The sequence below is a fragment of the Pseudorca crassidens genome, chromosome 5, assembly GCF_039906515.1.
Source record: "Pseudorca crassidens isolate mPseCra1 chromosome 5, mPseCra1.hap1, whole genome shotgun sequence".
NCBI lineage: Eukaryota > Metazoa > Chordata > Mammalia > Artiodactyla > Delphinidae > Pseudorca > Pseudorca crassidens.
Genome location: NC_090300.1, coordinates 82693922 through 82709892, shown reverse-complemented (window position 1 = coordinate 82709892; position 15971 = coordinate 82693922). Strand labels below are relative to the sequence as shown.

Genomic DNA, 15971 nt, shown 5'->3' with positions numbered 1-15971 from the left:
AAAGCTTTTGATTTCTCCACTGAATCTGAATGAGAGCCTTGCTGGGTAGAGTATTCTTGGTTATAGGTTTTCCCCTTTCATCACTTTAAATATATCATGCCACCACTTTCTGGACTGCAGAGTTTCTGCTGAAAACTCAGCTGATAACCATGTGGGGCATTCCTTTGTATGTTATTTGTTGCTTTTCCCTTTTGCTTTTAATATTTTCTCTGTCTTTATTTTTTGTCAGCTTGATTAATATGTGTCTTGGGTGTTCCTCCTTGTTTTTATCCTGTATGGGACTATCTGTGCTTCCTGGACTTGAGTATTTCCTTTCCCATGTTAGGGAATTTTTTGGCTATTATGTCTGCAAATATTTTCTCAGGGCCTTTCTCTCCTCTCCTTCTGGGATGCGTATAATGTGAATGTTGGTGCATTTAATGTTATCCCCGAGGTCTTTGAGACTGTGCTCATTTCTTTTCATTCTTTTTTCTTTATTCTGTTCCATGGCCGTGATTTCCACCAATCTGTCTTCCAGTTCACTTATCCTTTCTTCTGCCTCATTTATTCTGCTACTGATTCCGTCTAGTATATTATTTCAGTTATTGTATTGTTTATCTCTGTTCTTTAAATTTTCTATCCCTTTGTTAAACATTTCTTATATCTTCTTGGTCTGCGCCTCCATTCTTTTTCTGAGATCTTGGATCATCTTTTACTCTGAATTATTTTTTGGGCAGATTGCCTGTCTTCACTTATTTGTTCTTCTGGGGTTTTATCCTATTCTTTCACCTGGAACATATTTCTCTGCCATCTCATATTTCTCTGCCGTCTAACTTTCTGTGTTTGTGGTCTCCATTTCTCAGGCTGCATGTTTGTAGTTTCTCTTGCTTCTGGTTTCTCTTGCCCCCTGGTGTGTGAGGTTGGTCCAGGGGCTTGTGCAGGCTTCCTGATGGGAGGGACTAGTGCCTGCCCACTGGTGGGTGGAGCTGGGTCTTGTCCCTCTGGTGGGCAGGGCCTTGTCAAGGAATGGCTTGCACTCCAGACAACTTTATGCGGCCTGTCTGCTGATGGGTGTGGCTGTGTTCCCACCCTGTTGGTTGTTTGATCTGAGGCATCCCAGCACTGGAGTCTGTAGGCTGTTGGGTGGGGACATGTCTCAGTGCCAAAATGGTGACCTCCTGGAGAGCTCACACCAATGAATATTCCCTGGGGCCTCCACCACAAGTGTCCTTGCTCCCAGAGTGAGCTACAGCCGACCCCCACATCCCCAGGACACCCTCCAGGACCCACAGGTAGGTCCAGCTCAGGCTCTTATGGAGTCACTGCTTTGCCATGGATCCCGGTGCACACAAGACCTTGTGTTTGCCCTCCCAAAGTGTAGTCTCTGTTTACCCCAGTCCTGTGCAGCTCCTGTACTCATGCCCCACTGGCCTTCAAAGCTAAATGCACTGGGGGCTCCTCCTTCTGATGCCAGACCTCCAGGCTGGGAAGCCTGATGCGGGGCTCAGAACTCTCACTCCTATGGGAGAACCTTTGTGATATAATTATTTTTCAGTTTGTGGGTAATCCAGACAGCAGGTATGGGATTTGACTATATTACAAAAGTGCCGCTCCTACCATCTTATTGTGGCTTCTTTGTCTTTGGAATATAGAATATCTTTTTTGGTAGGTTCCGGTCTATTTTGTTGATGGTTGTTTAGCAGTTAATTGCAATTTTGGTGTTTTCGTGAGAAGAGCTGAGCTCAAGTCCTTCTACTCCACCATCTTGTCCTCAACCTCCCCCAGACTGCGGGTGCTGTGCCATGCCATGCCAGGGGCATAACAGCCCGTGGCTTCCCCGAGTCCAGGCTGGTGAGTTGGAGTCATTGCTCTGGCCTAGCTGCTTTTTCTGGCCTCACTGATTCAGGGCTGGGGCCACAACCCTAGGCCAGAGGTGGCACCCTCAAAGCATGGTGGGACGGTCAACCACCAGGTCAGGAAGCACGTGGGTCCATTCTGGTAATAATTTAATTAAATATTAACGTTAAAAATAAACTTTATTAAAGTATTAATGTATATGAATTAAAGTTTCCTAATTATAAGTATGTAATATGAGTTTTGACAAATATACATGACAATATAAGTTATGTAACCACCAACAGACTAATTTTATTAAAACTATTCATCACCTTAAAAGGTTCTCTCGTGCCCTTTGCATTCAATTATTACCTCTCACTCCTTGGCCCCACAAAACCACTGATTTGCTTTGTGTCACCATAGTTTTTACATTTACTACAATTTTATATAAATAGAAACATAAATAATTTTGTTTGTTTTCTTTCACTTAGCATAATGCTTTTGTGATTCATCCTTATTTTCATTGCTGCATAATATCCCATTATGTGGATATACAAAAATGTGTTGTGTCCATTAACGGTGGAAATTTGGGTTGTTTCCAGTTTGGGGCTGTTATGAATAAATCTGCTATTAACATTCAGGTAAAAGTCCTTGTGTAACATTTATTTGTATTTTCTTGAGTAGATGAGAGGAGAATTACTGAGTCATATGGTAAGTATATGTTTATGAGACAGGATAAACTATTTTATAAAGAGGTTATATCATTTTGCTATCCCACCAGCAATGTATGAGGGTTTTCGTTTTTCCACATTCTTGTCAACACTTCCTATTGTCGATCTTTTCAATTAGATACCAGTGATGGGTTCACTGGTATCTAGTAGTGATTTTAATTTACATATTCCTAGTAACTAATGATGTTCAGCATCTTTCAAGTGCTTATTTCACATTTGTGCATCTTGTTTGGTGAAATGTCTGTTCAAAACTTTTACCTACTTTTTAAATCAAGTTGTCTTATTATTACTGGGAGTTCTGTAAATATTTTGAATAAGATATTGTATTTTCCAAATATCTTCTCTCAGTCTGTGGCTAATCTTTTCATTTTGTTAATGGTATCTTTTGTAGAGCAAAATGATTTAATTTTGATGTCATGCAGGTTATCAATTTTTTATTTTATGGTTTGTGCTTTTCATGCCCTTTTAAACTGTTGTCTAACCCAAGATTACTATGATTTTCTTCTGATCCATTTTAAGTTAATTTTTGCGTCTTATGAAAGGTGAAAGTTAAGGCTCCATTTTTAATTTATGGGTATCTAATTGTTTTATCATTTTTGAAAATATTATCTTTCCTCTGAGTTGCCATGGCACTTTCGCCAAATATTGTCATTTATGTGTGTGTTTGTGGATATTGTTCCATTACACTAATATTTATATTTTTTTCAATACTTTTTCAATATCAGCCTATTGTGATTCCTGTAGCTTTAGAGTATGTCTTGAAATTTTATAGTGTAGCTCCTTAAACTTTTTTATTTTTCAAAACCGTTTGGGCTATTCTAGATCACTGCATTTTCATACATAGTTTAGAATCATGTTTCAATTTCTTAAACAAAAAAAGTCTGCTGGGATTTTGTTTGGAATTGCTTTCACTTTGTGGATCAATTTGGGGAAAATGAACAATATTGAGTTTTCTGACCATTGATCAAGGTACATCTCTTTATTTAGGTCTTCTTTCATTTCCCTCAGCATGGTTTATAATTTTCAGTATACATATTTTCTACATGTGTTAAATTTATACCTATTTTATAATTTGATGCTATTAAGAGTATTGGATGGAGAGTTCTATAAATTTCAGTTTAGTCAAGGATGTCAATAGTGTTGTTCAGAACTTCTATATTCTAATTATTTTTTGCCTAATAATTCTATCGATTATTGAAAGAAGAATGTTTGCATCCTCAGCCTTAATTGTAGATTTGTCTGTTTTTCCTTCTAACTCTCAGTATTTCTCCATGTATTTTGAAGGTCTGTTACCAGATGAATCCACATAAAAGGTTGCTATATCTTCTTGATGAATTGACTTCATAATCATTCTCCCTATTTATCTCTCAAAATTTTTCTTGTTCTGAAATATACTTTGTCTATATTAATGATCCATTAATATAGCCACTTCAGCCTTCATTTAATTAGTGTTTTCATGGTATACATTTTTCATTCTTTTAATTTATTTTTAAACTGTATTTGTCGTAGGCAACATATATTGGATCTGAATTTTTTTTTCCACTCAGGCAATCTCTGCCCTTAATTGGAGTGTTTAGACAATTTATTGACTTTAATGTGATTATCCCTATTGTTGCCTTGAATGAAAAGATTTTTCTATTTTCTATTTGTCACATTTGTTCTCGCATTTGTTTCTTTTTTATGGTACCTTTTAATGATTCTATTTTATGTCCTATTGTCCTAAGTATTTGTTTTAAATTTTAATTAAAAAACTTTTTTTTATTTTACATTTTGCTCTTTGGTTTGTTATGTATATTATATATATATCTTTAACTTCAAATAAATAAACAGCATTATACCACTTCACATATAAGAATCCTTTAACAGTATACTTCTATCTCTCTTCCTGTTCTCTCTCTCTTCCTGTTCTTAGTACTACTGTTGCCATATATTTTATTTCTATCATGTTATAAATCCCACAATACATTGTTATTTGCATTTTAAGTGATCAATGATTTTTTGAAGAAATGAGTCTTTAATTAATCCACATATTTAACCACTTATGGTGTTCTTCATTACTTAGTGTAGATCCATATTTTAATCTGGAATCATTTTTCTTCTGCCTAAAGGACTTCCTTTATTATTTCTTTTTAATATTTCAGCTATTTTATTTAAAGATAAGTTATCAATACTGACAGGCCAAAAAATTCTAGAATAAGATAATGCTATGGAGAATAGGGTAGCTATTTTATATACAAGGGATTAGAAGGCATATTGTGTTCCTACAGTACAGTTGCTCTAGTTTTTATATACAATGTTTAAAGGTTACTTTCCATTTATAGTTATTACAAAATATTGGCTGCATTCCCCATGTTGTACAATACATCCTGGAGCCTATCTTACACCCAATAGTTTATACTTCCTACTCCCAGACCCCTCCCCTTCTCTCCCCACTGGTAACCACTAGTTTGTTCTCTTTATCTGTTGAGTCTGCTTCTTTTTTGTTATATTCACTAGTTTGTTGTATTTTTTTTCGATTCCACATATAAGTGATAACATGCAGTATTTGTCTTTCTCTGTCTGACTTATTTCACTTAGCATAATGCCATCTGAGTCCACTCATGCTGCTGCAAATGGCAACATTTCATTCCCTTTTTTGCTCTATTTTATATTGGAAATGCTTTTTAAAATTTTAATGTTTATTTTCTTATTAGTCATCCTTTTTTTTTAAGAACATTAAAATGTGAAAAGTGTATATTTAGGAGTTGAGCAAATAGTACATATGTATGTGTATGTGTGTATATATATATATATATATATTTTATTCAAACAGAAAGTCACAAAAATTATAAACATCCTCATCAGTTCACTCAGTCCCGTGTAATTAATTTTTTTATCTTGATCTTTTGTTAGCACTTTTATGAGTTCATCAGCTTTCCATTAGCTGAAAATGCTTATTCATTCAGTTCAGCAGTATAGTCAATTACCAGAAACCTGTACTTGTCAGTCTTTTCCATGAATTCCTTGAAGATGAAACCCTTTTATAGGAACATACTTTCAAAAGCATCAGAATACACCCAGAACTGTCTGTAAATGACAAAAGACTTAAAAATGACCAAGGTTGAAGATTTGATGAAAGTTCATAATAATGCAATTGACAAGGAAATTTAGTTATTTCTGAGATATACATTTTAAAGTAATAACTAGAATTATGACCTATAACATTATACCAGAACATATAAGATTTTTAGAAATTTCATGTAATGTCTGAAACATTTATATTAACATATTTCCATACAAATAACCCAAAGAAAGTTTAGTATTAGTTGTTTTGTTTGTTTGTTTATATTGCAGGTTCTTATTAGTCAACCATTTTATACACATCAGCGTATACATGTCAATCCCAATCTCCCAATTCAGCACACCACCACCACCACCCCCCGCCACTTTCCCCCCTTGGTGTCTATATGTTTTGTTCTCTACATCTGTGTCTCAATTTCTGCTCTGCAAACCAGTTCATCTGTACCATTTTCTAGGTTCCACATATTTGCGCTAATATACGATGTTTGTTTTTCTCTTTCTGACTTACTTCACTCTGTATAACAGTCTCTAGATGCATCCACGTCTCTACAAATGACCCAATTTTGTTCCTTTTTATGGCTGAGTATATTCCATTGTATATATGTACCACATCTTCTTTATCCATTCGTCTGTCCGTGGGTATTTAGGTTGCTTCCATGATCTGGCTATTGTAAATAGTGCTGCAGTGAACATTGGGATGCATGTGTCTTTTTGAATTATGGTTTTCTCTGGGTATATATGTGCCCAGTAGTGGGATTGCTGGGTCATATGGTAATTCTATTTTTAGTTCTCTAAGGAACCCCCATACTGTTCTCCATAGTGGCTGTATCAATTTACATTCCCACCAACAGTGCAAGAGGGTTCATTTTTCTCCACACCCTCTCCAGCATTTGTTGTTTGTAGATTTTCTGATGATGCCCGTTCTAACTGGTGTGAGGTGATACCTCATTGTAGTTTTGATTTGATTCTCTAATGATTAATGATGTTGAGCAGCTTTTCATGTGCTTCTTGGCCATCTGTATGTCTTCTTTGGAGAAATGTCTATTTAGGTATTCTGCCCATTTTTGGATTGGGTTTTTTGTTTTTTTAATATTGAGCTGCATGAGCTGTTTATATATTTTGCAGATTAAGCCCTTGTCAGTTGCTTCGTTTGCAAATATTTTCTCCCATTCTGAGGGTTGTCTTTTCGTCTTATTTATGGTTTCCTTTGCTGTGCAAAAGCTTTTAAGTTTCATTAGGTCCCATTTATTTATTTTTGTTTTTATTTCCATTACTCTAGGAGGTGGATCAAAAAATATCTTGGGTTTATTTTTGTAGGTCTGTTTCTTCTCTTGTGTTTCCCACTTAGAGAAGTTTCTTTAGCATTTGTTGTAGAGCTGGTTTGGTGGTGCTGAATTCTCTTAGCTTTTGCTTGTCTGTAAAATTTTTGATTTCTCCATCGAATCTGAATGAGATCCTTGCTGGGTAGAGTAATCTTGGTTGTAGGTTCTTCCCTTTCATCACTTTAAGTATATCATGCCACTCCCTTCTGGCTTGTAGAGTTTCTGCAGAGAAATCTGCTGTTCACCTTATGGGAGTTCCCTTGTATGTTATTTGTCATTTTTCCCTTGCTGCTTTCAGTAATTTTTCTTTGTGTAATTTTTGCCAATTTGATTACTATGTGTCTCGGCATGTTTCTCCTTGGGTTTGTCCTGTATGGGACTCTCTGCACTTGCTGGATTTGGGTGGCAATTTCCTTTCCCATGTTAGGGAAGTTTTCGACTATAATCTCCTCAAATATTTTCTCGGGTCCTTTCTCTCTCTCTTCTTCTTCTGAGACCCCTATAATGCGAATGTTGTTGCGTTTGATGCTGTCCCAGAGGTCTCTTAGGCTGTCTTCATTTCTTTTCATTCTTTTTTCTTTATTCTTTTCTACAGCTGTGAATTCCACCGTTCTGTCTTCCAGGTCACTTATCCGTTCTTCTGCCTCCATTATTCTGCTATTGATTCCTTCTAGTGTATTTTTCATTTCAGCTATTGTATTGTTCATCTATTTCTTCTTTAATTCTTCTAGGTCTTTATTAAACATTTCTTGCATCTTCTGGATCTTTGCCTCTGTTCTTTTTACGAGGTCCTGGATCATCTTTGCTATCATTTTTCTGAATTCTTTTTCTGCAAGGTTGCCTATCTCCACTTCATTTAGTTTTTCTGGGGTTTTATCTTGTTCCTTCATCTGGTACATAGCCGTCTGCCTTTTCATCTTATCTTTCTGTGAATGTGGTTTTTATTCCACAGGCTGCAGGATTGTAGTTCTTCTTGCTTCTGCTGTCTGCCCTCTGGTGGATGAGGCTATCTAAGAGGCTTGTAGAAGTTTCCTGATGGGAGGGACTGGTAGTGGGTAGAGCTGACTGTTGCTCTGGTGGGCAGAGCTCAGTAAAACTTTAATCCACTTGTCTGCTGATGGGTGGGGCTGGGTTCCTTCCCTGTTGCTTGTTTGGCCTGAGGTGACCCAACACTGGAGCCTACCGCGGCTGTTTGGTGGGGTTAATGGCAGTCTCTGGGAGGTCTCACGCCAAGGAGTACTTCCCAGAACTTCTGCTGCCAGTGTCCTTGTCCCCTGGTGAGCCACAGCTGCCCCCCTCCTCTGCAGGAGACCCTCCAACACTAGCAGGTAGGTCTGGTTCAGTCTCCTATGGGGTCACTGCTCCTTCCTCTGGGTCCCGATGTGCATACTACTTTGTGTGTGCCCTCCAAGAGTGGAGTCTCTGTTTCCCCCAGTCCTGCCATCAAATCCCACTAGCCTTCAAAGTCTGATTCTCTAGGAATTCCTCCTCCCATTGCCAGACCCCCAGGTTGGGAAGCCTGACGTGGGGCTCAGAACCTTCACTCCAGTGGGTGGACTTCTGTGGTATAAGTATTCTCCAGTTTGTGAGTCACCCACCCAGCAGTTATGGGGTTTGATTTTATTGTGATAGCACCCCTCCTATCATCTCATTGCAGCTTGTCCTTTGTCTTTGCATGTGGGGTATCTTTTTTGGTGAGTTCCAGTGTCCTTCTGTCGATGATTGTTCAGCAGTTAGTTGTGATTCCAGTGTTCTCGAAAGAGGGAGTGAGAGCATGTCCTTCTACTCCGCCATTTTGAACCAATCTCTTCCTTTATTATTTCTTATAGTACATGTCTCCTAGTGATGAATTCCCTCAGATTTTTATTCATGAGTAAAAATCTGTATTTCACCATTTGAAAGATATGTGCTGAGTATAGAATTTTATTTTGACCCATTATAATCATTTGTTGCTGTCAAGATGTCATGTCATTTTGGACTGTGTAGTTTCCAATGAGTAGATTTCATCATTCTTATCTTTGCCTCTGTGTAGGAAATATATCGTTTCTCTCTGGCTGCTTTTAACATTTTTTTCTTCATCACTAGTTTTCAACAGTGTGATGATGTATTTTTCTTTGTTTATTCTGCTTAGGATCCTTTGAGTTTCTTGGATCTTTAGGTTTACTGTTACCAAGTTTGGCTATCATTTTGCTATTTTGGCTTCATTGCTGTAAATATGTGTTCTGCTGATCTTCCTTTCTGAGGCTCCAATTACATTTATTCTAGACTGCTCAATTTTGTCCCAGGGGTCAGTGATGCTTTGGGGTTTTCTTCTCTCTCATGTTTCTTTTTGGAAATTTTCTATTGCTTTTTATTCAAGTTCACTATTCTTCTCTGCTATGATGTCTAATATTCAGATGAAAATATATCTGAAATGATTAAATTACCTCTCAAAATTTGAGTCTTTTTAATATCTTCTAATTCTCACTTTATCACATTCATGTTTTCCTCAGCCTTCTTGAATATCTGGAATATATTTTCCAAAGCATTTTTAATATCCTTTTCTGCTAATTTTATCATCTCTTTTATTTCTAGGTATGTTTCTGGTGATTTACTTTTTCCTCTGGTTATCCATCTTTTTCTTGATACCTACTACTTTTCATATAGTTAACATTGTGAATTTTACATTTATGGTGATATTTTGTTGGATTCTTTTCAATAGATAGTTATCTGGAAGGAAGTTATGTTACTTAGAATCAGTTTTTAAGCTTTTTTAGGGTGGGTCTAGAAAAGCCTTTAGTTTATGGCTAATTTGTTCCCACTACTGAAGTGACACCCCTATATCTGTTTTCCCATGTAGTTGGAGATCTCAGCAGTTTGGCTGGTAGTGACATGAAATATTCTCAGCCTTGTATGAGCTTTGTGAATTGTTCTGCTTTATCCTTTTGGTGGTTTGTTCCCAAGCCTGGGGTAGTTTATTCACATGGATGCACAGATCAGTACCCAGACAAAATTTCAAGAGAACCGTTCTATAAATCTCTGGTGTATTCTATCTATGCAGCTCTCTTCTCTCTAGTATTTTGCCTCATAAATTCTGTTTTTGCCACATTAGACTCTGATTTCTGTCTCCTTGGTTTGGTGAGACTTCTGATCTCTCCTTGAGTTTCGGTTTCCTGGGAAATCTCTCCATTCAGTAAGCTAGAACACTTAGTTTAAACTAAAGTTTACTTCGATTGTTATCCTTCTCTCATCTTATTCTATGTTGCCTGTTGACCAATATGTGAAGACTGCCGTTTAATATATTTTGTTCAGCTTCCTAGTTAAGGTAGGAGATTAAATCCAGTATCCATGTTGACTTTTCAACAATAGCCTAACCTCCCCAATCCTACTTTCCAGGATTCTTACTTACTTACTTACTTGTTTATTTATGGCTGCGTTGAGTCTTTGTTGCTGCATGCAGGCTTTCTCAGTTGCATCAAGTGGGGGCTACTTTTCATTGTGGTGCACAGGCTTCTCATTGCGGTGGAGTTTGTTGCAGAGCACAGGCTTTAGGCACATGGGCTTCAGTAGTTGTGGCTCACCGGCTTAGTTGCTCCCCAGCACATGGGGTCTTCCCGGACCAGGGATCGAACCCGTGTCCCCTACATTGGCATGTGGATTCTTAAGCACCGCACCACCAGGGAAGTCCCCAGTATTCTTATTTTTAATTCAAAAAGAAAAATATTTTTGTTGGTGTCATACATTCTAGTTGCCTTTTTTTCTCTTCTCAGTACTGCATTTGGGAACTCTCTCATACCTGTAAGCAGAAGTAATTAACTACTTTTTAACATTAAAAGTTTAGAGATATTAATTTGCTACAATATATAGTATGTATAATATTGCACTTATAATAATATTAAGATCAGTTCTACTTTTGTGTGGAAATATTTCAAACTACTTTAATAACATTTCTGACTTGATGCTAATAAAAGCTCTGTGAACTAGATAAATCTAGCGTTATAATTCTCATTACAAAGTAAAGAAGCTAAGGCCTCACAAGATTCATTAATTTTTCTCAATCGCATAACCTATAAATGATGAGATAGGATCTTCTGACTTTTATAACAATGTTTTTTCCAATTTTCCAGAGTCTGTCTTCCTGGAAGATGTAGAACTTTATGTAAAATAGCAAAACATCTAGTATAGTATGGTAGTAAAACTTTTCACTTTTCGTGAGGAAGGCAATACGGTGGAATAGAAATAACTAGATTTAGAGTAAGCGGATGATTTGTCAGTCATATTCAATCTAAGTAATAAAACAACGTGGAATTACATAAAATGAGCAAAACAACTTTTATACAACTATTTTATATTTACTTTAGGAAACAAAAAGCAGATATACAATTGTTCAGCTAGAGGCCATGTTGTAAATGGAGCAAAAAGAGAGTTTAGTGTATGCCAATTGTTAAGGTGACCAAAATGCCTGCTTAGGAGATCCATTTTAATTTTTCAGGAGATTTAGTTAAGTAATTAATCAAATGGCCTTTGTGTTTTAGTAAATGGGACAAAATAAAGAACAAAAGATTGAGAAATTTTTAAATTTTTGTGAATGAGTTAGATCTCTGTTCATATCTACTATGGTGTCAAAATCTTTGATATATGTAGTTAATCTTTATGTAAAATCTTGTGTTAAGTATACACTCTGTTTAAGAAGAGAATTAATTTCGAACCTAATAATTATTATTTTTGAAAAAAGTCACCTAATTGCATACCTAAGCAGCTGTAGCTATTTAACTATGACATTTCTTGATCTGTTCCCCCCTTCATAGCAAAAAGATTTTATATGATTCATCTGTAAAAACATAAAATCAAGTTAAAGAGCAAGTTGAGTAATCACTACTTACATGATAAAATATATGAGAAAATATGATTGCAGGTCATTCCTATTTTTTGCAGTGGTCATGGCTATTATATAAGGTTAACGTATCCTATGTAAAGGCACCATATCCTTCCTGACTTTCACCAGTCACTGCCTGACTTACCCAACCCTAAAGCATTACTTTCCAATAATCTTATTTATTTTTAAATTCAGAGATAAAAATAATAATGGTTGGTGTAATACATTCTAGTTGCATTTTTTTTTTCTCTCAGAGTTGCATTTGGGAACTGCAATGGGTTGGCTGTGGTGGATTTTATACAGAAGACAGTACTGTTAAGCATGGGGACCATTGACCTATATAGATCAAGTGACCTGTACCAACGACAACCACGGTCTCCTCGAAAAAACAAGCAGTTCATTGCAGGTAGGAGATAAGATCATTATGAACTTGATTAGTTCACCTGTTTTCTTACCTTTAGATTTCTTGTCTTTCTTCTGTGATGCTATTCAAATGCACAGCAATATAAAGTCAACATACTTTACAATACCACGTAAGTAAAATTGGTCAGAAACATAGTAAGAATCTTTGAAAGGGTAAAGGAGGTGTTTAAACTTCAATTTGTTGTTAACGTTAGGAAGGATCTCAAGTTTCTTAAGTTGAATTCCTAAAAAATAACAAAAGATAAGAAGGTATTAAATATAAAAATGCTAAAATCAGGCTATCTAGTTGAAAAAGCTGCTTGCAATGGTTGTGTTAACTGGGATAGTTTTCTTCTAATATATGATAGCTTTAAAAATATAACTTAAGGTCATTCACTAGTTTTAATATTTTAAAGTAACTCCATTTTTTGGCTGTCACCTTTCCTTGTTGGATGGTGACTTTCTTGGAGGTATTTTCACAAATGTAGTAAACATTATTAACATCTTAAAATGCTATGAAAGATGATATTTTTCTTGACAAATTAGAAAAACCTACAAAGTTAGTAAAATACAAGCCAAAATACTTTCTACGCATAACGCCAAACCTTGATATGCCAAATTATCCAAAGTTGTACTAAAATTTCAGTACATATCCAAATAGCTGGCTTTGCAAACATTGCCAACATTTTGTATATTTTCTGTCCACTGACATAGTTTAGTTGGTAAAATATTGGCTGAGCTAAAATGTTTGCAGGTGGAAATGCATCTATAGTATTACGTGTTATTTTATACAGTTTTTAAAATTTTCTACTGTTTTTTAAAATAATCAGTTGAATATTGACACTTTTACTAAATATACCCACGTAAAGACTATTTTAAAGTAAAAAGAGTACATTATGGTAGGTGTTATTTTCTAAATAGCAAATGTGCCAAATTTAACATCTGAATGTGGTAATAAATGAAGTTTCCTTTTGAACTAATGAAAAATTACTTGATATACTGAAATTCTCCTTCTTTGTTAATCTTTCTTTTGTAAACCTATACCCTTTCCAAATTGCTAATTTAGACCCTTTTCAGGAGCACAAAAGTTCTCCTTCAGAACCTGGAGTTTCTTTGTTTTTTGTTAGGGATCTCAACTTTTAGCAATATTTTATGAGTGCTAGCAATGTAAAATTAGACAGGTTCTGCTTCTACCACTACTGGCTTTTGAAAGAAAGGCAGAGTAAGAGAAATTTGCATGAATATACCATGAGATCCCCTCACGATTGAGAAAGAGAAAGTTGACTTTTGAAAGTTCATGGACTCTTGATTGATAGAAAGATGTTAGGGGATAGTAGGCACTGTTTGCATGCTGAAACACTAATTCAATCAGAAAAGCTGTGGATCCTAAGACAACATCTAAATTACTTGCTGGATATACACAGTGGGATGACAAAGTATATATTTTGACAGAGGTAATACAATTATTATTTAATTTAAACTTACTGAGCCTCAAAAATTATGATTAGAGCTCAGAATTTTAATGACTTTAAAATTAGGAAAAACTGTGATGAAGTTGTAAACTCTGCTTGTATTTAGTATATATAATGAGTACTCTGTTATTAAAAAAAAAGACTAAAATCCCTAAGCTTTCTTGTTAATACTGAAGATTAAAGACAACCATTTTTATATTTATGAGGTAACATACATATTACTTATAAGCTAAATAAGTTTACTATGTAAAAAGCATAAAGAGAAATATGCCATTTATTTTTATAAGATATTTGATTAAATAAAATTACTACAGCATTCTCATCATTCATCTATCACGTCACTTTCTAATTGATTTAATTTTTTAATATCTCCTTTCTAATTTGATTACCTAAACTTGCTGCAATTTCTTCATCTTGGCTGTTCTATATTCTGGTATGATATCACTTCCTTTCACTTTAGACTATTTTTCTCTCTTTCTTCTGCCTGCTGCTGATGCTGGTGTTCTGGCATGTTCCAAAGACAACTTTTGCATGCGTGGCCTGTCTAACTTTTATCCTGATTTAACGAAACGGATCCGTACTTCCTACCAGAGTAAGTTCAATAAAGGTTAGGCAAATAGCTTTTTTTTAAGTCATAATGCTTGAGTTAAATCCATATATCTGTGCTTAGTAATGTGTTTTTAAAAACACATTCAGCATGCATGCAAATTTTTGTTTTGTTACGGAAATGCAACCTGATAATTTTAATAAAAATTATATAAATATTTCAAATAGTTATATACCCATTTACCCATATTCATTGTTTCAGTGTTTATTTCAAACCATGTGTACCATGTGCTATTAGTCCAAGAGCCATTGTCTTTTGTTTTGAGGAGGAAGAGCCATGGTGTCCTTGTAAATAATAAACCTGATATTCTAGCATCAATAATAATTGAATGCTTATTTTGGAAACCTTATGCCTTTGGCCATTTTATAAAATTATTTTAACCAGGGCCACAATACTTGCTTTTTCTAATGTAATTAGATTTCTTGGAGGTAGCATTTCTGATGCTTTTCATTAAAATAGAATATACAAACACACATTTCTATAGTGAATTTAGGAAATAAACATTGTGAAACTGGGGAATTAAGGTCACAAATAAAAGTCACTAATATTAACATTTACCATGGTAGCAAATGCAAATCTGAAGATGGTGTGTCAGATATTCTATTAAATGGTGCAGAAAGAGTGGGGAGTGAGAGTATGATTGGAGGTGCAGATGATACTAGTGATATTATGGGTGAATATTTATTGACATGAGAAGATGTATATAATATGTTAATCAATATGTTTAAAAAGAACTTAATACATATAAGACAATCTCATATTTGTATAAAATATATATATGGATACATACATGTTTGTTGCTTGTATCCTAAATTTCTTTAGACCTCACCTCACCAGCTTGTACATACTTAATGGAATTACATCACTTATAAAAACCTAAAATTTTGTGTTCCATTAGCTAAAAGAAGTCAATACCTGTGAAAGCCTTAAAGTTTTTCTGGGGTGCAGAGGGTGACTTATTTTTGCTCGGAACTATTCTTTAGTTTTCTACTCTGAGCACCCCCTTTTTCAGTGCTTCCCACTGCCTCTACTCCTGGTGCCTTGTGATAGAACACATATCTGTGTTGGCTTCTGCTGTTATTAAAACAGAAACTTATTAGGTATTATAACATTTCTTGACACCTGAAAATTATATGAAATTTTAGTTTCCATAATTAAAATTTCCATAAAAGTTGTATTGGAACACAGCCAAACTCATTCATTTACGTATTGTTTCTGGCTGCTTCCAAACTACAATGGCAGAATTGAGTAGTTGCAACAGAAACCATATGGCCCCTAGAGAATGGACTTGAGGATACGGGGAAGGGAAAGGGTAAGCTGGGACAAAGTGAGAGAGTGGCATGGACATATATACACTACCAAACGTAAAATAGATAGCTAGTGGGAAGCAACTACATAGCACAGGGAGATCAGCTCGATGCTTTATGACCACCTAGAGGGGTGGGATAGGGAGGGTGGGAGGGAGGGAGATGCAAGAGGGAAGAGATATGGGGACATATGTATATGTATAACTGATTCACTTTGTTATAAAGCAGAAACTGACACACGATTGTAAAGCAATTATACTCTAATAAAGATGTTAAGGGCTTCCCTGGTGGCACAATGGTTGAGAGTCTGCCTGCCGATGCAGGGGACACGGGTTCGTGCCCTGGTCCGGGAAGATCCCACATGCCGCAGAGCGGCTGGGTCCGTGAGCCATGGCCGCTG

The 15971-nt window shown here is 35.7% G+C and overlaps 1 protein-coding gene and 1 long non-coding RNA gene across 5 annotated transcripts in view; one reads left to right on the top strand and one right to left on the bottom strand.

Moving 5' to 3' along the window:
- STXBP5L (syntaxin binding protein 5L) overlaps positions 1–15971 on the top strand; it is a 371562-nt gene that overhangs the window by 261976 nt on the left and 93615 nt on the right. For 2 of the 4 annotated variants that reach the window (XM_067738755.1, XM_067738753.1), the window contains exons 19-20: positions 12038–12189; positions 14178–14249. In XM_067738755.1, coding sequence (XP_067594856.1) covers positions 12038–12189; positions 14178–14249 — 224 coding nt within the window. The remainder of the gene's footprint in view (positions 1–12037; positions 12190–14177; positions 14250–15971) is intronic. The other 2 variants (XM_067738756.1, XM_067738754.1) reach the window with 1 other exon arrangement.
- LOC137225157 (uncharacterized) lies at positions 5527–12423 on the bottom strand. Its single transcript, XR_010943710.1, has 4 exons — positions 12239–12423; positions 11659–11738; positions 10325–10703; positions 5527–5612 (listed from the first exon to the last, which is right to left on the bottom strand). It is a non-coding gene; the product is annotated as an uncharacterized lncRNA (long non-coding RNA).